The 23580-nt window shown below is 39.2% G+C and overlaps 2 protein-coding genes across 2 annotated transcripts; one reads left to right on the forward strand and one right to left on the reverse strand.

Annotated features, from left to right (window-relative positions):
* Nucleotides 1-848: 848 nt before the first annotated feature.
* Nucleotides 849-1965, forward strand: LOC131160393 (photosystem I reaction center subunit III, chloroplastic). Its single transcript, XM_058116044.1, has one exon. It carries the CDS (start codon nucleotides 1037-1039, stop codon nucleotides 1736-1738), a length of 702 nt encoding a protein of 233 aa, XP_057972027.1. The 5' UTR covers nucleotides 849-1036; the 3' UTR covers nucleotides 1739-1965.
* Nucleotides 1966-2245: 280 nt separating this feature from the next.
* LOC131160394 (non-specific lipid transfer protein GPI-anchored 20-like) lies at nucleotides 2246-3626 on the reverse strand. The gene is made up of 3 exons (XM_058116045.1): nucleotides 3282-3626; nucleotides 3149-3175; nucleotides 2246-3040 (listed from the first exon to the last, which is right to left on the reverse strand). Exons 1-3 carry the CDS (start codon nucleotides 3487-3489, stop codon nucleotides 2874-2876), a joined length of 402 nt encoding a protein of 133 aa, XP_057972028.1. The 5' UTR covers nucleotides 3490-3626; the 3' UTR covers nucleotides 2246-2873.
* Nucleotides 3627-23580: the final 19954 nt, after the last annotated feature.

The raw sequence follows: 23580 nt of genomic DNA on the forward strand, positions 1-23580 counted from the left end.
TGAGGGGGGAATATTTTTTTGTGCTGACTACAATTCCAAGTGAGGCTTATTTCTCTTCAAGTTCTTCAGTGAACTTATCAAAAGTACTACTTTTGTGGCGTTCATCCATTAATTTGATATTCTTGGTTTGTACTTCACGTCAAGTAATAGATTAAGGATCCACTATCATGCCGAATCTTATTTTGAGTTTGGGGTTTTGATAAATCTGATTTGGGGTCTCCGGACGTTCATTCTTGGGGTTTCGCATCACTTCCAATGCAAAGGTGTCAAACTTTAACCTGCTACTTGGCGCTACGGGTGTGCATAATTCATTTAAAACAGAATTAACTGACTAAATTCGGTTAGTTCAATTCAGTTAAAAATTTATTCGGTTCAGTTCGATTTTCATTTTCGGTAAATTTTGATTTTCGGATTTCGATTTGATTTTGCATTCAGTTAATTTGCTTAACTGAATTAACCAAATAGTATAAATTAATAATATATATATATATATTGTATATATACTAAAATTTTATTTATTTTTTATATATTAAAAAAATTTATATATTATTCTTATTTTATATATATTTAAAATATTAAATCGGTTAACCAATTTAATCGAAATTTAGTTTAAATTTGATTAAATATAAAATTTCGATCAATTTAATTAATTAATTTTTTTAATAAAATTTTTTTAAGTAATTCGATTAATTAATCGAAATAATTGAATGCTCATCCTCACTAGCATTTCGACTCTCCAAAAACCCAATTAATTAGCCACCTTTCTTGGGATATATCTACGCAGCGGGTCCCAATGTCCCATTCCCAATTCCTCTTATCCATTAAACAAGCGTATGACGGACAGAGGATCCACTTGTCAGCCAATCCAAGCCATCCAACTCACTTCCCATACTCCTTCCACCTTATCCTCCCTCCTATCTCTCCACTGATAATTAATCTCATCTCTTTCCCATATGATCCTCAGAATGTAAACCTACGCACCATCGCACAAGCTCCATCCACACTCTGTGAGAAGGAGATCGAGAGAGGGAGAGAAATGCCGCTCACGATACCCACAAACCTCTCCAATCCCATCAACATTACTAACACCAAACCAAAGCCCAACCTGATCATCTGCTCCCATCAACCTACCCCAAAGTCAAAATCAACTTCAGCAGGTAACCCGTCATGCACTGATTTCGCGGATAAAGTAGCGTCGGCCGGAAAGGCACTGTCGACGGCGCTGGCGCTGTCGTCGATCTTAGTGTGGGCCCCAACGCTACCGGCGACTGCGGACATCGCTGGGCTGACGCCGTGCAAGGAATCGAAGCAGTTCGCGAAGCGGGAGAAGCAGCAGCTGAAAAAGCTGGAGTCGTCCCTGAAGCTGTACGAGGCAGACAGCGCGCCGGCGCTGGCGATAAAGGCGACTATGGAGAAGACGAAGCGGAGGTTCGACAACTACGGGAAGCAGGGGCTTCTGTGCGGGTCGGACGGGCTGCCTCACCTGATCGTAAGCGGTGACCAGAGACACTGGGGTGAGTTTATCACGCCGGGGATTCTGTTCCTGTACATCGCGGGGTGGATCGGGTGGGTAGGGCGGAGCTACCTAATCGCCATCAGGGACGAGAAGAAACCCGCCATGAAGGAGGTCATCATCGACGTGCCCTTGGCCAGCAGGCTTCTTTTCAGAGGCTTCATCTGGCCTGTCGCCGCCTACAGAGAATTTGTCAACGGTGAACTTGTCGACAGCACCGTTTGATTAATTACAAGTATTTATGCCCCTATATATATGTCAGGTAAGATTTTCAATCAATCTCACGGGAATGGGAGAGGATGGATGGGAGCAGTTGAAATTTTAATTTGTTGTGTTTATTGTTCAATTAATATATCATATTCGCAAACTTCGCTTCCGTGTGTAATGGTATTTACGTAGCTAGCTTGATCTTGTATTGAACATTAATTTATTAAAGTGATTCACTTTGAATTTTTTTTTTTTTCTTTTCAGTTTTTTCTATCACTTGTATATGTGTGTGTATATATATTGTCATATCATATTGCATCTTCATGTGCATTATAACAATTTTATGAACTTTTGGGCAATTGATATTATATAATACTAGATAGTTTATTAATATTTTAGTTTTGGCAACTAACTAATTAATTGGATTCTTGGAATCATATATATGTTCACACTAGGACAAGCTCATCGTTAAGGATGTTATAAGGGTAGATTATTTTTAGAAGGATGTGGCACTTTGAACCTGTATGGAAAGTTGTTTGCAATTATAGCTCCTCCACGTGGACTTGTGTCTCCCCTATAAAAATTTGACACATGGTATGTATTAGAAAAGGAAAGCCTCCCTGAGCTGCTCCCAAAAGGAAAGCCCAATGTTGCAGCCGAATGGTTCTTCTTCCTTCCTCTTTCTTTGTTTTTACTTGAGATTTAGAAAATTGGAGAAGCAGATGCGACAACTTGGAAATGCGTCACATGAAGCAGATGCGACGATGTGGAGGGACAGATGCACGACATGGAGGTCAAAATTATTAGGGGATCTAGGAATAGTAATCACACATAAGAAAAATAAACAACCAAAATGAAACACCAGATTTAACGTGGTTCAGTCCAATCTGATCTTCATAGAGCACACTAATCTCACTATAAACTGGATGAATAAATACGAGAAGGAGGAGCCACTGCTCAACTCAACTCTCTCTCTCTCAACACACAATTTCTCTCTCTCTCTCTCTCTCTCTCTCTCTTCCTCCCGTTTCTGCCACAATTCACTCACAAATTACACACACATCTCATTTATATAGTCATGGATGGGGGTAAAATTTTGGTGGCTTAATTTCAGCATGGTTGGTAGAGTTGGTGGAGGGCTGCTGTCTCCATTTCAACATAAGCTGCTGGGGTTGGTGCTGCTGTCTCCACCTGTTACGCGCAGCTCAACAGGGATTGGCGGCGAGATAGGTCGCTGGCGATCTAGGTTCAACGGATTACCTTGGGGACTAAGAGGAGGGAATAACCCAAGAGAGCGAACTGGCCCAAATGCGTTAGGACCTGCCAATCGAACATTGATTATTACAAAAGAAGATCTTTAAAAACCCAGAAAGTAAAAATACTAATTAGAATCCAGATGACTGTTGAAATTTCCAAATTGTTAATTACCTAGAGTGAGAATAGGTGCACCGGAAGCTGCAAATGGAGGAAATAATGAAATTAGAAAAATCCTGCAATTGGATTGATGAGCTAGGCAGAAATTCTGCAGAAGAAGCTTAAGAATTGAAAAACAAGGGATCACCGTTGCATGGGACGGGGACGCGGGGCATGTTGCAGGCGCGCAGGAGGAAGATAGCGAGAGTTCGGTTGATGGGCAGTTGGATGGGGACGCTCCCTGCGACAATGAAGCAGATACAGCCGGTGTCGTTGCCCACGAGCGACCTCAGCGAGCTGCAGCAGCCAGCGTTCAGCGACGTGCCATTGGTGGTGTTATTGGTGACAAAGTTCATTTAGGGAGTGAAGCTTGAGATCATAGAAGTCGTGCACGGCGAGTTGACCTGGCTGGAGATGGGCACGGCTGCCACCATCAAGGCCACTACCAGTAGGCGCGAAATTAATGGCTTAACATTTTGGTTTTCACCATGAGTTTGGTATGATTAATTAGGACAGTGTGGAGTTGGGGAGTGGTCAACACCTATCATTGCTCCTCCAATAAAGTCATCAATCACTCCACCAATCAAGCTTCCATTATCTCTGTGAATATTGACTGAGATTACTCTAAATTCACTGTATAGCTCCCGCATTCATCATTGATTATGTGTAAAAATTCATGTATAGCAATGTACTATTAATTAGAAAATATAAAAAATTAATATTTCTCTTCATGGTATTAAAGCCTGCCGATTCCTAAAATTGACAAGTCTCTACGACCACTCCATCGATGAATCTATGCTGTGAAATTTCCCCTCGTCGGTGCCATATTCTACTCCAAGTGCTCGGCCGCACCCGCATTGCACTTCCCTCCCAGCTTGCTTCCACCTTCAGCTTCCATAGAAAATTCACGATTTGTCTCTCGTCCTTGACCTCGGCCGCGAGTTCTTCTGGGTCAACCGCGACCAAAACTACATCTCTTCCTCCTACCACCCTGCTCGTTGTTGCTCCAACCAGTGCTCCCTCACCAGAGCCAATGGCTGCGGCAACGACTGCTTCTCCTTCCCCGTCCCTGCTGCAACAACAACACCTGCAGTGTCTTCCCCGGAAACTCTCAGCCACAGCTGTGTAGCACAGCCGTCATCTCAAATTCAACATTCCAAGGTCCAATTAAATATCTCTCCTGACACCACTGTCCAATTAAATATTTTTCTGCATCTCCATCTCAATATTTCAAGCCCCACTTCCAATTAAATATTTCTCGACACCACTCCATATATTAAATACTTTCCTACATCTCCAATTTATCAATTCAAGCCCCACTTCCATTTCTACAATTCTAGAACAACCTCATCCTTATAATATTAGGCTACATAATAACATTACAAAGCCAAAACGTATCTTTGACCTTCACACAGCCGCCACTCCCTCCACTATTGAACCTTCCACATTCAAACAGGCCCAGCAACACCTCTCCTAGCGACAAGCTATGAGCGACGAATACAATGCCTTACTCTCCAATCACACATGATCTCTTGTTCCACGCAATCCTACACAAAACGTTATTGGGTGTAAGTGGGTCTATAGGATTAAGAAAAATCCTGATGGGTCCATAGCTCGTTATAAAGTTAGCTTAGTGGCTAAAGGCTTCCATCAACAACTTGGGATAGATTTTTTTGAAACCTATAGCCCAGTTGCCAAAGCTGCAATAGTTCGATTATTACATACTCTTGTTGTGACTAACGATTGACCTCTTCGCCAACTGGATGTAAATAATGTGTTCCTGTAGGTCTCTTTATCTGAAGCTGTTTTCATGGATCAGCCCCCTGACTTCACCATCCCCGATCTTCCTGATCATGTCTGTTGCTTACACAAGGCCATATATGGGTTTCGACAAGCACCTCGCGCATGATACCATGAACTTCGCAATTTTCTTATCTTGGAAGGTTTCACCAACTCTTAGTCGGACACCTCCTTGTTTATGCTTCACTCTTCCAGCACAGTTCTTTATCTATTAGTTTATGTGGATGACATCATCATCACTGGATCCTCTGCTACTCATGTGACTGCCTTCATCACCAATATTTCCAAACAATTCTCTCTTAAGGATCTTGGTAATCTCACATATTTTCTTGGGATTGAAGCTCACTTTACCTCTAATGGTTTCTTTTTGTCTCAAAGGAAATATATCCAAGATCTCTTGCATTGAGTTCACATGGACAATGCCAAGCCTGTCTCTACCCCTCTTGCAACTACTAAAGCTCTCATATTGTCGAATGACTCTCCACCAACTGATGCTACTTTGTATCGTAAAACTCTTGGGTCATTACAATATCTCTCGTTGACACGTCCTAACGTGTCCTTTGCCGTTAACAAGTTATCTCAGTTCATGCATTTCATTGGTCTGCAGTTAAACGCTTGCTCCACTATCTGGTTGGAACTCTTGACTTTGGCATCATAATTTGCAAAAAATCACCATAGATACCTTATGCATTTTTTGATGCTGATTGGGCTGGTTATCCTAATGATCGGACTCCAACCTCTGCTTATGTTCTTTTCTTGGCGCCAATCCCATCTCTTGGAGTTCTAAAAAGTAAAAGATTGTCACTCGCTACTCCATTGAGGCCGAATACTGAGCCATCGCCTCTACTGTAGCAAAAATAAATTGGGTAATGAATCTTCTTCAAGAGCTACGTGTACCTGTAACTTCTACTCTAGTCATTTACTGTGATAGCTTGAGTGCTACTTTTGCCTGTGTCAATCCAGTTTTTCATTCTCGTATGAAACACATCGCTATCAACTTCCACTTTGTTCGCGATCAAGTTGCTACAGGTCGCGTACGCGTTTCTCATGTTCATACTTCTGATCAACTAACTGACTCTCTTACCAAGCCGCTACCTCGATTCTCCTTCCTTTCTCATCGAACCAAGATTGGTGTCCTCAAAGGACAGTCAATCTTGCGAGGGCATGATAAGTCAACACCTACCATTACTCCTCCAATCAAGCTGTCAATCACTCCACCGGTCAAGCCTCCATTATCTCCATGAATCTTGGCTGAGATTACTCTAAATTCACTGTGTATAGCTCCCGCATTCATCATTGATTATGTATAAGAAGCCATGTATAGCAATGTATTATTAAGTAGAAAATATACAAAATTAATATTTCTCTTCAAGGAGAAAACAAAGAAGAGAATTAGAGAGAATAGAATTGGGGATTTGGGGGGATAGAAATAGGAGAGGGATTTATTGGGGAAGGTGAGGGTTGAACCATGAAGTAGGAGAAAATGGAAGTGGACGGAAGCGAGGTTAGAAAAATGAAGAAAAATGAATTTCAAAAATAAAAGAAGCAAAAAAAATAATAAAAAAGAATTTAAAAAAAACAAAAGAATGATGAAGAAAAGTGAATCTCTCTCTTCCCCTCTCTCTCTCTCTCTCTCTCTCTCTCTCTCTTAATTTCTCTTTCGGTTGTATGTGCATGAGACATGCATGTATGGGTAAGAGAATGGCCGTGTGCCATGGGTGGTGTACGTACATGAATGTGCATATATTCATGCAAGCCATCATGCATGGGAATAGCAGCGGTGGTGGGTAAGGTGTGTGAATATATGAATTATTGCGAGCGAAACGTGAATGTAAGCGGGCGTGGATGAGTTGCTGTGCTTGCATGGGACAGGGCATGCATGAGAGGATTTTGGGCATGGCAGCGTGCGTATGATAAAGGAATGCATGCATGCATGCTATGTGAGTGCGCTGTATGCATGGGCATTCTGTGATGTTGTCTGCGGCGGCAATGCATGCATATGGGCTGCGTCGTGAATGCATGCAAGTGGGCATGGGTGTGTGCTAGGTGCATGGCGTGAGGTGGCAGTAGGTGGTAAACAAATTTGCATGCATTAATTAATGAAAGTGTGAGGGATGGTGATGTGAGTGTAATGGGGACACAAGGGTAAATGCATTTGATTGAAGCTCAAAGGAGAAACAAAGTGTTCTTTAGGGTTTTGAGAAATAAAAGGGTGACAGTAATTGAAAATGATGTGAATAATAAATCTCAATATGAATCAATGGTCAATCATCATGTTAATAAATCTAGAAGCCTTGTATTTATAGACAAGGTTGAGTTATAACCATTATATGAACATTGGACAAGTTTATGTATGTGACGCGTCGATTTTCATACAATTTTTTTTTTAATAATAAATAAATAATCATGTCATAAATCCATTAATCGGTCACGTCAACAATCCTACTATCATTCATACGACCCGACCCGCATTGGGTACCGGGTAAAAAGTATTTTATTAAACAACCTAACAGCGGAAGACAGTATATACACATAAGTCAGAATACAATACCTAGAGCATCAACATACATACAAATATTCACACTACCTTCCCACACTAAAAATAACTACACAACTCTAGGGGAATTACATCTCCCCTAGTCCAAAACTCACCTTGTGTACCAGGGTTCCCGCTCCCTACTATCACGAAGCTCTATCACCCGGTCGGTCTCTGTTCCCTGAAAAATTTAGATAAATTGGGTGAGACACATCTCAGTTAGAAGGAATAGATTATTTATAATGTGTGGCCAAATGAGTACAATTATAATACACTTTACATTTCAAATCACCATTTCATCTGAGAAAATACACTCATATTCACATACACATAATCATATAGATATACAACATAAGCTTTTATGAGCTTTAAAATCATTTATCAAATTCAATGATTTCCAACACATATTTACCCGTGAAGTTCCTGAGAATAGGGAAGATTACCCGCCCATACATGTAACTTCCCTCCGCCCTAACACATTATGCAGCCGGGTATGGCCACATCTGATACCCATTAGGGCACTCACCTTACTCGGTAAGCCCTCAGGCGGAGAGTTTCACTTCGCCTTAATTATTTATATTATTAACTCACACTGTTCCATTTCTCAATTTTATCATTCTTTATTTCTCAATTTCCATTCTTTCTTTCATTTCTCATTTTAGTCAATTTTATCATTCTTTCACTTTTCATTTCTACTTTACTTTCCGGTTCATGAGTATCCTCGGTATCAAATACCAACATCGCGTTTGTATCTCATGGCCACCCTGAGGATCTTTCTATACACGCCATGGTTCCCCCCATGGTCAGGGTTGTGCGACCCGAAGGCTGGATCTAACCGCGGTTGGCCGATCCGGTTAGATCAAATATCATATCACATATCGGGTCTGTAGTACGACTAGCTGGCCTAATACCCTGATCCGGACTCAGGGGGTCCAACAACCCTACACAATGGCACAGTCGACTATCACACCACACGCCCCAAGAGTCCGTGTGGTTGCACTAACACCACTCGCAAGGGTACCGTGCTCAATATCATAACCATCCAACAGGGTTTACCACCACATACCCACAATCATTATGCGGTATTGGCATTTCATTAATTATATTCCAGTATATCACAATTCAGTTCAATATAAATATTCTCATCATTTTCTGTGCACATTTCATCATCTCGTAATATCATATATCATATTTCACGTACTTTTCCAATATCTGTAATTCATAAAGTCTCATTTTTCAGGAAAAACATTTCTACTCACATATAAATACCATATTTCATTTTTTCTCACTAATCACATCAATAATTCTCATTTGTCATGCACATAACTTCTACTCACAAATAAATACCTCATTATTATATTTTACACTCCAAAATATCACAATTTACAATTACTCAAATGCCACACAATTTATCTGATATTTATATCATAATAATTTTCAGACAAAATATCATATGCTCATTTTCACATATTCATTCAAATAATAATTTTAAAAACATTGCTATAATTTATTCCTCTTACATGGCTTACTGAGAGTCTTGCTATAAATCCCAAAATCTTACACCCTTGGCGCCCGAAATTTAACTCCTGCAATTACATTTTTTTCCAAATTAATTAATCTATTTCTCCAAAATAATACTCATCTAGCCTTCCCTAGGCTCCATATACCTCAAATTAATATTTAAACTATTATTTAAAACGCCCACTTAATTTTCTAAATTTTGCCTGCGGGTCCCAAAATTACACCCGCGGCGCTCACCCGAACCCTAAATTCCAGAAATCCTACTTCAACCCAAAATGCTCAATATTTTAGCATTTCTAAATTAATGTTAATTAATTAAAAATAAGCCCCTTAATAACCCCCACACCCAAAATTTGGGGTTTTGACCCGACACCCCCATGAGAATTCCATCCCACTAGACTTGTAAAGAATCATCCCTAGATTCTCGTGGTGGTGTCCGTTCGTCAATTGGATTTATATTTTGCAAGAAATTAAAGAAAAAGGGGAAAATGATTTACCCTAAGAAATATGCTTACGCTACTCCTACCATCGATCCGTTCCGGTAGAAATGACGGCAACGGCAAATGGAGTCCAGTGGTATCTTCGAATTTTTGATCGGGAAAAAATTCGTCAGGAAATCAATGAGAGAGGGAGAGAGAACGTGAGGAGAGAGAGAGAGAGAGAGAGAGAGAGAGAGAGAGAGAGAGAGAGTCCTGCGTTGCAGGAAAAGAACAAAAGAAAAGAAAAAGTAAAGAAGAAGAAGAAGAAAATTGGAAGGGGGGGGGGTGCTGTTTCAAATTCCAATCGCTTCAGGTAGGTTAATAATAATAATAATAATAATAAATATATATTTAATTAATATTAATAATAATATATTTTATTTAAAAAAATAAAAATAAATTTTAATTATTTTTTTTCTTATTTTTTTTTAAATTCGATTAATTAATTATATTATTATTTATTTTTTTTTGGAAATCAATCCACTGATCTTTTATATCTCTTTTTGGGGTTTTTACATTCTCCCATCCTTATAAAAATTTCGTCCTCGAAATTTGTCATTCCCTTATTTCCCTTCCTTAGCGAGAATATTTCCAATTTTATTAATTATCCTCACTTATGGCGGAGGAATACCGTGGTTACAACGAGGGTTCTGGGAGATTATATTCAAAATTCTCCCAAGACCATTCACGTTTCAAAATTAAAAAAAAAAAAAAAAACCTATCTATCCTATGTTACAATATACAAATAAAAACTACAATACTATTCCATTCACTTGACTGGCTCAGTTCTAAACTCCACTGAATAAATGCGGATATCTCTGGCGCATCTGATCCTTTAGTTCCCAAGAAGCCTCCTCAATGGCATGGTTGCACCATAGAACTTTTACCAGTGGAATCTTCTTCGTATGTAGCTCCTGTTCCTTCCAGTCAAGAATCTACACTGGCACTTCCTCATAAGTTAAAGTATCACCTAACTCCAGTGCTTCATATCTAATCACATAGGAGGGGTCTGGGATGTATTTCCTCTGCATAGAAACATGAAATACGTCATGGATCCTAGATAGGACCGATCGTAATGCCAAACGATAGGCAACTGGACCCACTCTCTCAAGAATCTCGAATGGTCCAATATACCTAGGGCTCAGCTTACCCTTCCTCCCGAACCTCATAACACCCTTCAGCGATGCCACCTTCAAGAATACGTGATCTCCTATGTCAAACTCCAATTCTCATCAACGAATATTAGCATAACTCTTCTACCGGCTCTGCACTGTCCTGATCCTGTCTCTGATGAGTCTAACTTTATTCTGAGTCTGCTGTATCAGCTCTAGCCCTAATACCTATCTCTCTCCAACCACATCCCAGTACAACGGGGATTGGCACCTCCTGCCATAAAGCACCTCATACGGTGCCATCCCAATGCTGGCTTGGTAGCTATTGTTATACGCAAACTCAACCAGTGGCAAATACTACATCCAACGACCTCCAAAGTCCAACACACATACTCGTAACATATCCTCCAGAATCTGTATTGTCCTCTCTGTCTGTCCATCTGTCTGAGGATGAAAAGTTGTGCTGAACGACAACTGAGAACCCATGGCCCCTTACAGACTCTTCCAAAAACGAGATGTGAACCGTGGGTCTCTATCTAAAACTATGGACACTGGGACACCGTGGAGTCTAACTATCTCCTGGATGTATAACTCAGCCAATCTGTCCATGGAGTAACTAACTCTGATTGGAAAAAAGTGGGCAGTCTTCGTCAGTTGATCCACCACTACCTAGATAGCGTCCTATCCATGCAATGCTAGTGGTAATCCTGAGACGAAATCCAATGCTATATGCTCCCACTTCCACTCAGGCATGTGGAGTGGCTGCAATGATCCCGCCGGTCTTTGGCGCTCAGCCTTCACTTGCTGGCATGTCAAACACTGATCTACATACTGGGCTATCTCCCTCTTGATGTTACTCCACCAGAAGGACTCTCGAAGATTCCTGTACATTTTAGTGCTACCTGGATGTACAGTATATAGGGACTGATGTGCTTCCTCCAGAATGACTTTCTTGATCTCAGGATCGACAGGAACGCATGACTTGGTACGGAACCTCAAGGCTCCATCATCTGAAATGCTGAACTCTGGTTCCTGATCATCCTGTACCTTTCCCACAAGCTCTACTAATTCTGCATCATTCCTCTGAGCTGCTTTAATCCTCTCCTGTAGAATCAGCTACAAAACCAAGTCAGCAATGAACGCCTGGTGATCGCCCTCTACCAGCTCCACACCGAGCCTCTCTAGATTCATCTGAATCGAATGCTAAATCTCCACTGTAGATATAGATGAATCCATTGATTTCCGACTCAAAGCATCAGCAACCACATTAGCCTTTCCTGAGTGGTAGCTGATAGTGCAGTCATAATGCTTTATTAGCTCCAACCATCTCCTCTACCTGATATTCAATTCCTTCTATGTGAAAAAATACTTTAAGCTCTTATGGTCACTAAATATCTCACACCTACCCTCATATAAATAGTGCCTCCAAATCTTCAGCGCGTAAACAACCGCCTCCAACTCCAGATCATGGGTAGGGTAGTTCTTTTCATATTCTTTCAACTGTCGTGAGGCATAGGTTATCACTCTCCCCCACTGCATCAATACACATCTGAGCCCTTTATGGGATGCATCACTATAAATTACGAACGCCTCTTCTCTTGAAGGTATCTTCAATATAGGCGCAGTGATGAGTCGCTGCTTCAACTCCTGGAAGCTCTGTTCACATTCATCAGACCACTCAAACTTCACTCCCTTCCTAGTCAATCGGGTAAATGGGACTGACAATCTAGAGAAACCCTCAACAAACCTGCGATAGTACCCAACCAATCCCAGGAAACTCCTGATCTCGTGCACGTTCTTTGGTCGTGCCCAGTCTACTATCGCCTCAATTTTCCTAGGATCAATAGAAATACCACCCCTGGATATAACGTGTCCAAGGAAGGTAACCTGTTCCAGCCAGAACTCACACTTCTTGAGCTTCGCATAAAGCTTCTTCTCTTGCAACACCTAAAGCACTATACTTAGATGCTCCTCATGCTCCTCTGGACTCTTCGAATACACCAGTATATCATCAATAAATACTACCACAAACTAATCCAAGTACTGGTGAAAAACCCTGTTCATAAGATCCATAAACACTGCAAGAGTATTCGTCAACCCAAATGGCATAACTAGAAATTCATAGTGACCATACCGTGTTCTGAATGCCGTCTTCAGAACATCTTCCGCCCTAACTTTCACCTGATGGTGCCCAGAGCGTAAATCTATCTTCGAAAAGATCTATGTCTCATGTAACTGGTCAAACAAATCATCGATATGCGGGAGCGGGTATTTATTCTTGATAGTTACTTTATTTATTTCTCGATAGTTGCATCCTTCTTCCTCACAAACAAAACTGGTGCTCCCCAGGGCGACACACTGGGCCGAATGAACCCCTTATCTAAGAGCTCCTGCAACTGCTCTTTTAATTCTTTCAGCTCTGCCGGTGCCATTATATACAGTGCCTTCGAAATCTGCGCTGTCCCCAGAACCAGATCAATAATGAACTCTACCTCACGATCAGGAGGTAGTCCTAGAAAATCCTCAGGAAATACATCAGGAAAATCCCCCACCACTGGGATATCCTCCACCTTCAGCTACCCTTCTGATACAGCCTTCACATAGGCTAAATATCCCTGACAACCTTTTGATAGCAATCTACGTGCTTGAATAGCATATAGTAATTGAGGTGGGGTGCGCACACGCGATCCCAGGAATCTGTTCTCATGTCCCTCTGAAGGTCTGAATACTACCACTCTCTGATGGCAATCAATGCTAGCATAGTGGGCAGCTAGCCAATCCATACCAAAGATTACCTCAAACCCATGCATGTCTAAAACCACCAGATTAGCCAACAAAGACCTCCCCTGAATTTCCACTGGACACTCCCTAAGTACCTTTCTACATATCCCTACAGCCCCAGTCGGTGTAGCAACAGACAAACTAATTTCTAACTTCTGAGGCACAAACCCACACAATTTAACATAATCTCGGGCGATAAACGAATGCGTCACCCCAGAATCAAACAAAACAGTAGCTTTAAATGACAGTATTGAAACCGTACCTGACACCACATCTCCCGCCGCCTCAGCATCTCCTGGCATCAATGCATAAACTCGCACCGGCACAGCATTCTTCTGTTGTCCACCTCGAGGTGCCTGGTAGCCTCCTATATACGGTCGAGGAGCAATCGCTACCGTTGGTGGTGCCTGGAAGTTTCTCGCGATATGCCTAGGTTGGTGGCACTGATAGCAGACAACCTCTCTTGCTTGGCACTCTCCTGGGTGCCTCCTCAAACTTCCTCGCCTTCCTCTCCTTATCTGGCACCATATACGGGGCAAACTGGGACAGCTCAACAAACCTCATTGCGTACTGCTGCACCGTTATAGACCCCTGTGTCAAATACATAAACTTTGATGCCTTCGCACTCCTAACTATAGTAGGAAAGTATCGCTCGAAGAAAATCTCCCTAAAGCAACTCCACGTCATCACTACAAGGTCAGGCCTCTGCTCCTCCAGTACTCTCACTGACCTCCACCAGTGCTTTGCCTCCCCGGTCAATTTAAAGGTAGCAAATATTACCTTCTGCTCGTCTCTAAATGAGAGGACTGCTAGTATGTCCTCTATGTCCTGAACCCAGTTCTCTACTACCAGTGGGTCCGCTCCTCCAGCAAAAGATGGGGGTCGCATACGTATGAACTGCTCAATCGTGCAGCTCCGCTCCCCCAAGCTCCTGGCCATCTCAGCCATCACCTGCTGAGTGACGCTACGTAACACTGCGTCAGAGTCTACACCACTCATATTGGAAGGTCCTGCTCCATCACCTCCAGTATTCGTGTTACTATTCCTCAGATCCATCTTGCAAAGGAAACAGCTAATCTTAGCATACAATCACTATCACACAACCCATACACTATAATAACTCAGAAATTATTCCTCTATCCACATCCTAAATCTCCATTTAAGATTCAGTCCTACCACTCAATGACAAGACCCAGCAGTAGTATCCATGATTTTCCTGAAATCGTCACCCCAGGAAAAACACAGAAACAACCCCGGTACTCCTGTCTCTAGGCTGCAAGATAAAATCCTAAATTCTCACCTCATCCTCTAACAACAACTAACTCACATTTCAATCTTCCCATCTCCTATTCCCTCAAAATCCACTCCTATACTCTGGTATTGTATTCCGCTGTCTATTAAAGTCTGCAGAACCTAGCAACCTAAGCTCTGATACCAAACTGTGACGCCCCGATTTTCGTACAAATTTTTTTTAAATAATAAATAAATAATCATGTCATAAATCCATTAATCGGCCACGTCAACAATCCTACTATCATTCATACGACCCGACCTGCATTAGGTACCGGGAAAAAAGTATTTTATTAAACAACCTAACAGCGCAAGACAGTATATACAGATCAATTAGAATACAATACCCAGAACATCAACATGCATACAAATATTCACACTACCGTCCCACACTAAAAATAACTACACAACTCTAGGGGAATTACATCTCCCCTAGTCCAAAACTCACCTTGTGTACCAGGGTTCCTGCTCCCTACTATCACGAAGCTCTATCACTCGGTCGGTCTCTGTTCCCTAAAAAATTTAGATAAATTGGGTGAGACACATCTCAGTTAGAAGGAATAGATTATTTATAATGTGTGGCCAAATGAGTACAATTATAATACACTTTACATTTCAAATCACCATTTCATCTGAGAAAATACACTCATATTCACATAAACATAATCATATAGATATACAACACAAGCTTTTATGAGCTTTAAAATCATTTATCAAATTCAATGATTTCCAACACATATTTACCCGTGAAGTTCCTGAGAATAGGGAAGATTACCCGCCCATACAGGTAGCTTCCCTCCGCCCTAACACGTTATGCAACCGGGTATGGCCACATCTGATACCCATTAGGGCACTCACCTTACTCGGTAAGCCCTCAGGCGGAGAGTTTCACTTCGCCTTAATTATTTATATTATTAACTCACACTGTTCCATTTCTCAATTTTATCATTCTTTATTTCTCAATTTCCATTCTTTCTTTCAGTTCTCATTTTAGCCAATTTTATCATTCTTTCACTTTTCATTTCCACTTTACTTTCCGGCTCATGAGTATCCTCGGTATCAAATACCAACATCGCGTCTGTATCTCATGGCCACCCTGAGGATCTTTCTATACACACCATGCTTCCCCCCATGGTCAAGGTTGTGCGGCCCGAAGGCTGGATCTAACCACGGTTGGCCGACCCGGTTAGATCAAATATCATATCACATATCGCGTCTGTAGTACGACTAGCCGACCTAATACCCTGATCTGGACTCAGGGGGCCCAACAACCCTACACAATGGCACAATCGACTGTCACGCCACAAGCTCCAAGAGTCCGTGTGGTTGCACTAACACCACTCGCAAGGGTACCGTGCTCAATATCATAACCATCCAACAGGGTTTACTACCACATACCCGCAATCATTATGCGGTATTGGCATTTAATCAATTATATTCCAGTATATCACAATTCAGTTCAATATAAATATTCTCATCATTTTCTGTGCACATTTCATCATCTCGTAATATCATATATCATATTTCATGTATTTTTCCAATATCTGTAATTCATAAAATCTCATTTTTCAGGAAAAACATTTCTACTCACATATAAATACCATATTTTATTATTTCTCACTAATCACATCAATAATTCTCATTTGTCATGCGCATAATTTCTACTCACAAATAAATACCTCATTATTATATTTTACACTCCAAAATATCACAATTTACAATTACTCAAATGCCACACAATTTATCTGATATTGATATCATAATAATTTTCAGAAAAAATATCGTATGCTCATTTTCACATATTCATTCAAATAATAATTCGAAAAATATTGTTATAATTTATTCCTCTTACATGGCTTACTGAGAGTCTCGCTAGAAATCCCAAAATCTTACGCCCTTGACGCCCGAAATTTAACTCTTGCAATTACATTTTTTCCCAAATTAATTAATCTATTTCTCCAAAATAATACTCATCTAGCCTTCCCTAGGCTCCATATACGTCAAATTAATATTTAAACTATTATTTAAAATGCTCACTTTATTTTCTAAATTTTTCCTGCGGGTCACAAAATTACACCCGCGACGCTGACCCGGACCCTAAATTATAGAAATCCTACTTCAACCCAAAATGCTTAATATTTTAGCATTTCTAAATTAATGTTAATTAATTAAAAATAAGCCCCTTAATAACCCCCGCACCCCAAATTTGGGGTTTTGACCCGACACCTCCATAAGAATTCCGTCCTAGGAGACTTGTAGAGCATCATCCCTCGATTCTCGTGGTGGTGTTCGTTCGTCAATTGGGCTTATATTTTGCAAGAAATTAAAGAAATGGGGGAAAATGGCTTATCCCAGGGAATACGCTTACGTTGCTCCTACCACCAATCTGTTCCGGTAGAAATGACGGCAACAGCGAATGGAGTCCAGTGGTATCTTCAGATTTTCGATCGGGTAAAAATTCGTCACGAAATCGATGAGAGAGGGAGAGAGAACGTGAGGAGAGAGAGAGAGAGTCCTGCATTACAGGAAAAGAAGAAAAGAAAAGAAAAAGTAAAGAAGAAGAAGAAGAAGAGAAAATTGGAAAGGGGGGGGGGGGGCGCTGTTTCAAATTCCAATCCTACCTGAAGCTTCTAGCTTCAGGTAGGTTAATAATAATAATAAATATATATTTAATTAATATTAATAATAATATATTTTATTTAAAAAATAAATAAATTTTAATTTTTTTTAATTCGATTAATTATTATTATTATTATTATTATTATTATTATTATTATTTGGAAATCAATCCACTAATCTTTTATATCTCTTTTTGGGGTTTTTACAATGTATATTTTATATTTGAAAATTCGATCGTTTTATAGTCATTGCACTTTTTCCCGAGAGATTCGATCAACCAAGTTAGGATTCGGTCGCCCAGATTGTCTGTTCAGTCGCCTGAGTTCCTGGCGATTTCTCATTTCTGCGATTTTTGGTCAACTCACTTGTTGATTCGGTCGACAAGTTCCTAGCGATTTTCCAATGTGATTCTCGCGATTTTCGGTCAATCGAGTCTATGCTTCGGTCACCCGAATTGCCTTGGAACAACAATTCTTTTGGGTTTTTCATACTTAAAACATTTTAAACCTTTGAAATGATTTACGCACTTTAATAATATGATTTTCCATAAAATTTTAGAGTTCCTAGAGTCCAACTAAGGTCATGTTTGAGCTTCAAACCATATTCATTGGAAATGTACTTACAAAGCTCCTAAATGCAATATACATGTAAAATTCTTCAAGTCTTCAACCTTGATCATTAAGGGCTCCAAGATATTTTCCAACTAAGATATGGCTTCCACTTTGCATGGGTCATTGTGCTTACTTAAACTGTCATTTCTGTGAGCATACTTAAAGCACAACTAAGATGTCTTGGTTTGTCATTATCAAAATGGGATAAGGCTCAAAAAATCAACAATCTCTCCCTTTTTATGATGAAAAACACATGAGCAAAATGAGGTAGCCTTGACAAGGCCCCCCTCCCCTCACAATATGCATAAATAAAAAATAAGCACTAAATATCTCATTTTAGGCATATTCATATGAAGACTTTTAAATTTTCAAGTTATAATCTTTTGAGCTCAGCTTAGATTGCATTTAGCTTTGAATATGATTCTAAAGGATTTTTAGATATTGTGTGCTATATGATACAAGCATATGGCAAAGCCTATAAAATCAATACATGATATCATATTGCCACCTATGATTATTGTGAGCCAAAACAAGTTATGATGCTCAAAAAACACATGTCATGGCAAGTTCTAAATGGAAATTTAAGCCAAAATTTAGGTGAGCATATATAATTTGGAATTTGAACAACTTTGCTCTAAAATCTCCCCCTTTTGACATCATCAAAAGGCGGTAGAAACTATACTAGCTATATATTTCATAATCTCCTGTTTTTACATTCAGTCTAACTTAGATGTAATGAATTCATGTTGTTTAAGGTGTGCATCTTGTACTTGGAGTTTCATAAACAAAGGATCGAAGAGGGCTGCACAGCAGAGACTCGTCGACGAGTATCTTGTGCTCGTCGACAAGTAGATCTCAAGAGTAAGAAAAACTCAAAGTTTTTGAGATACCGAGAGCAGAAAAATGGAGTCATTGACGAATGGCTAGACTAGTCAAAGAGTGGTCTTCTATGCCTCATTGACAAGTGTCATGTTCTCGTCAACGAGTGCTTCTGGCTTGTGAGTAGATTTTTTGAATTTTGAATTTGAACGTTGGGGTGGTTGGGTAATTGGAGGGAAACCTCCAAAGGACTATTTACATATCATTTGTGCTTATGTTATTGCTTAAGCTATACTGGTGTACATATTTGCTTTTGAAGAAGCATATTTCCGTATACGCAAAATTTTATACACATTTGTTGTATTCCAGGCGTGGGCCTGAAAAGGAAGACTAGCCCTATTAAATAGTCCCGGATTGGCTTAGACTTGGTTAGGAAAGCTAGGTGCACCATCTTGGTAAGGTGTAGGTTAAGGTTAGCCCTGCTAATTGATCTGTCTGTAGGCGGTGCCGCTCCACCCATTAAGTGAGTCGTAGTGGAATTGTTGTGCTGGTGAACCAAGGTGGGGATGTAGGCATTTTGGCCGAACCTCGATATCATATCTAGTGTTAATTTATTTTCTGCACTTGTATGTTTATTGGTTGAATATCTGCTTGGGTTTGAAACTGCTTAGACTGCCTCTTAGGTTGCGTAATATTGATAGTTGGATTAAATAAACCTTGGCATAACTTTTTTTTGTCTCCAATTCACCCTCCTCTTGGGATTGCACCAAAGCTAACAAACTGTATAATTATTGGATTTATACCAATTTCAATGAACAAAAATGGAACAAACAAAGCTAAGAGTTTATAAATAGAATTGAAGCTCTAGAAAAAGAATCTCCTTTTCTAGATATACTTTGAAAAAGGACTAGATTATGTAATGATGAAATTGAAAAAGATATCTTGCCTACGATATATGATCCTTTCTTGAATGGATCCTGTGGTGGTGAACAATAAAAAAATTGTCTTCACCTTCCATCATAAATAGAAATGAAACTTCTATATAAAATTCCATGGAGACAGTTTGGATAAATAAGATTCATGATGTCCTTCATACCGATTACCAAGAATTTAAATAGAAAATAGATAATACATTTGATAAAAAAGCATTATCAACATCAATTGGTCATTTGTTGACCTTACTCAGTGAATTTGCTGAAGAATCAATACCGAGTTTCAATTTGAAAAGACTTTCTTTATTTCCAGAACAAGGAAGAATTGATTCAAAAGGTAAAAAAAATTAATTAAATTTCTATTCGATGCAATTCTAACCGATCCCAATAACTAAAAAACAATTAAAAAAAAATCTATTGGAGTAAAAAAAAATCAGTAAAAAAGTCCCTCGATGGTCATACAAATTAATCGACGAGTTGGAACACCAAGAGGGGGGAAATGAAGAAGATGTGGTGGTGGAGGATCATGAGATCCGCTCAAGAAAAGCCAAACATGGAGTGATTTTTACTGATAACTAGCAGAATACCGATACTTATACCAAAGATACTAATGATCAAATCAAGAAGTGTCTTTGATATGTTATTCACAACAATTGAATTTTCATCGAGACATAATCAAAGGTTCCAAGCGTGCTCAAAGGCGTAAAACGGTCATTTGGGAACTGTTTTGAGCAAATGTACCTTCCCCACTTTTTTTGAACAAAAAAAAAAATGTAAAATCTCTTTTGAAATCTCTAGACTAATGAAACTACTTTTAGAAATTGGATGTGGAAAGATGCAGAATTCCAAATTTTGGATTATACGGAAGAAGAGACAAAAGAAAGGGGAAAAAAAAAAAAGAGGGCAAAAGAGAGGAGAAAGCACAGATAGATACTTTGGCTCTTTATAATTTGCACCCATTAAATTATTATTTTAAAAAATTCTCCACCAAATGTATCTAGCTTTTTAAGCCCCAAAACACACTCTCTAACTTTCCAAGACTCAACTCTCTCTCTCTCTCTCTCTCTCTCCCTCCCCCCTCTCTATTAACAAATTCTGAAATTAGGAGTGTGCAAAAATTATTGAAAATTTTAAAATAGAGCCAAAATATATTTTGGTTTGGGTTTTCAATTTTGGGTTTCAATTTCAATTTTTAAAAATAAAAATTTTGGTAATTTTGGTTTCAATTTTCAACTAAAAATTGAACCACAAAATCAATAAATGAATTAAATAAATTTTGTATGTTACAATTTTATATAATATTAATGCGATGATCTATTATTGTATACTTACATTCATAAATGTTTAATCATTTACTATTGATAATTCCATTCTTTGAATAATAAATATTTTATATTTTCCATTTTATAATAAATTTTAACTCAAAATATTAGATGGTAGATAGCATGGCACTTGGCTGTCCATATAGTGGTAAGACCCCTACCTTTAAAAATTTTTATATGGGACAAGTAGCCAAAGAGGGAATTTTCCCTCTAGCCCCTACAACAGAAAAGAGCCCTACCTTACATGCCAACTGCAATTGCACATGCACAACCTCCTTTTATGTCAGTCCAACATTGATTATGCATGGGAAAGGAATAGATTTTCCTTCCTTTAAATATACTCCATCCTTCTAGCTTCTTCAATTCATCTGGTAGGCTTAACAACCAAACCACTAGCCCAGTTTAGGCCATGGAAGGTTTTGGTAGGTTTAAGGCTCCAACCCAACTAGGCCATGGATACTTACTATTTGACCACTAGTTCAAAAATTTAAGAAAACAAAATTTAATTGAATCAAATTGAAAAGTTGGGGGATTAGTTTTTGACTAGCCAACAATTTATAGTACGGTTTTGGTTTATAATATTTGACAAACAAGGGGTTCGGTTTGGTAGTTGATTTTTCTAATAACTAAACTGTATAGAATCAATTCGATCCCTATATGAAATTCTCAACTCAAAAGCCTCTTTTATACTCCCTGTACCCAAATATATAATGTTACAAAGTCCCACAATTTTTCATGACAATCTTGCATCTCTTGACATTTCTTTTTTGTTATGAAAATTTTGAACCTAACTCCAACTTTTATTTCAAACATTTAGGAGTTCACAAGAAAAAAAAGAGGAGACACAATTTGAGGACAGTGTCCAAAAATTGTAAGTAAAACTGCATCCTTACAACTACTGAAAACAATTTACTTAGCAAATTATGTGGAATTAAGTAGCATGATGACCAGTGAGCGTGTATCTGTGCTATCTAGGAGCACATAACCGTATAAGACCTTAGATATAAGGGTTCAAGGACTCCATAGATCACAATACAAAGGATGCACTCACAAGTTTTATGGAAACATGCTCAATAACAACTAAGGATGCACTCACATTTTTATGGAAACATGCTCAATAACAACTAAGTTAGTGTAGATTCATACAATGATTCATACAAGATGCTCTCCAAAATGGAGGTGGCTTTGGGATTGAGTGGGAGATGTAGAATGGGTTTGTGTATGGTTAGGTCTTGCCAAAAATGCAAGATCCCCCTCCGTCTCTTGCAATAAGCATGTGAGGGAGTTAAATTGGTAGCTAGGGGTTGTTCTTCCATGAAATTCTCTTTCTCAATCTATACCTATAGGCTATGGGGCTATAAAAGAAAAAAATGATAAGGGCTTTCATTAGTTGAGTAGGGCCAAATCGGCGATAAGGAATAGTGCAATAGATAGGGGGCTCCTATTGGTGGATTGCCCATTATTATATGGGAAAATAGGCTATTTAGAGAAAGTAAACATGTGATGAATAATCAAGAATTGGTTCTAGGCATCTAATTGTAGGAATTGTAGGAGTGGAGTTTTGGAGTTGCCTTAGGTGTGTGCATTTGCATTTCATGTTCATATGGGTGCAAATGGGAGGGTATGACGAGATAATATAGGTGGTGTGAGTGATATGAGTAATATTAGGTGAATTGTGAGTGGAATGAGGTGAAATGTGAGGAAATTAAGTGAATGTGGGTGTAGAAACCCCATCCCATCTATGGCATTACATAATAAAATTTAGCATTTTTTGAATAAACCTTGATTTCAAGTTTTAAAAATGAAATAAGAAAATTTTGAGTTTAAGAAGATCTCGAGTCCTTCGTTTTAGAGGAAACATCATTTTAAGTGTTTGATGAATTTTTGCTTTTTATTCAATAGGGTTGTGTCATCTAAGGTCTTTCCTATCACAAAATGGATTCCCAAGGTAGGTGCTTGCCCTTGCACCTTTTTGAATAATCTCATCTCTCATGCTGCCACCTAACTCAAGCATTTAGGCATGCTCAAATGATAATAGGAAAAATAAGAGTGGACATTTTTAAATTTTTTATGATCCTCAATCCTTAAAGTCTGATTATTACAACTTATAGTTCAAATTACATCGAAACTTGAAAAAAAAAAAAGCTTCATCAAGCTCGCTGAGGTGGTATGTCATTATTTATTAGATCGCGTGCGTTGTTGGTATCATGTGTTGGCTAAAGAATTAGTTATACCTACCTCTCTCTCTCTCTCTCTCTCTCTCTCTCTCTCTCTCTCTCTCTCTCTCTCTCTCTCTCTCTCTCTCCCTCCCTCCTCTTGTGTTTGTGTGTGTCTCAATGAGCCATTGGTTGAACCTCTCAGCATCTCCACTTTAGTTTCCATTCTGGAGTCTTCATTTTATGGCTTGGTCACCCCTTGTGTTTTCTAGTCGCACCACATGGTCGAGCAAGGTCTTATTTGCTTTGATGAACTAAGGCTTTGGGGACTTGGTTGAGCACCTGGTTGAGCCTTGTACTTCCTAATTACTCCTTTGGCTTCTTGCATTGCTTAACTCCTCAGTTTTAACTTCATTTTCATGAAACATGAACAAACCATGCATAACTTTGAACTATGATAAGAAAGGGT

Source organism: Malania oleifera, chromosome 7 (assembly GCF_029873635.1).
Source record: "Malania oleifera isolate guangnan ecotype guangnan chromosome 7, ASM2987363v1, whole genome shotgun sequence".
Lineage (NCBI taxonomy): Eukaryota > Viridiplantae > Streptophyta > Magnoliopsida > Santalales > Ximeniaceae > Malania > Malania oleifera.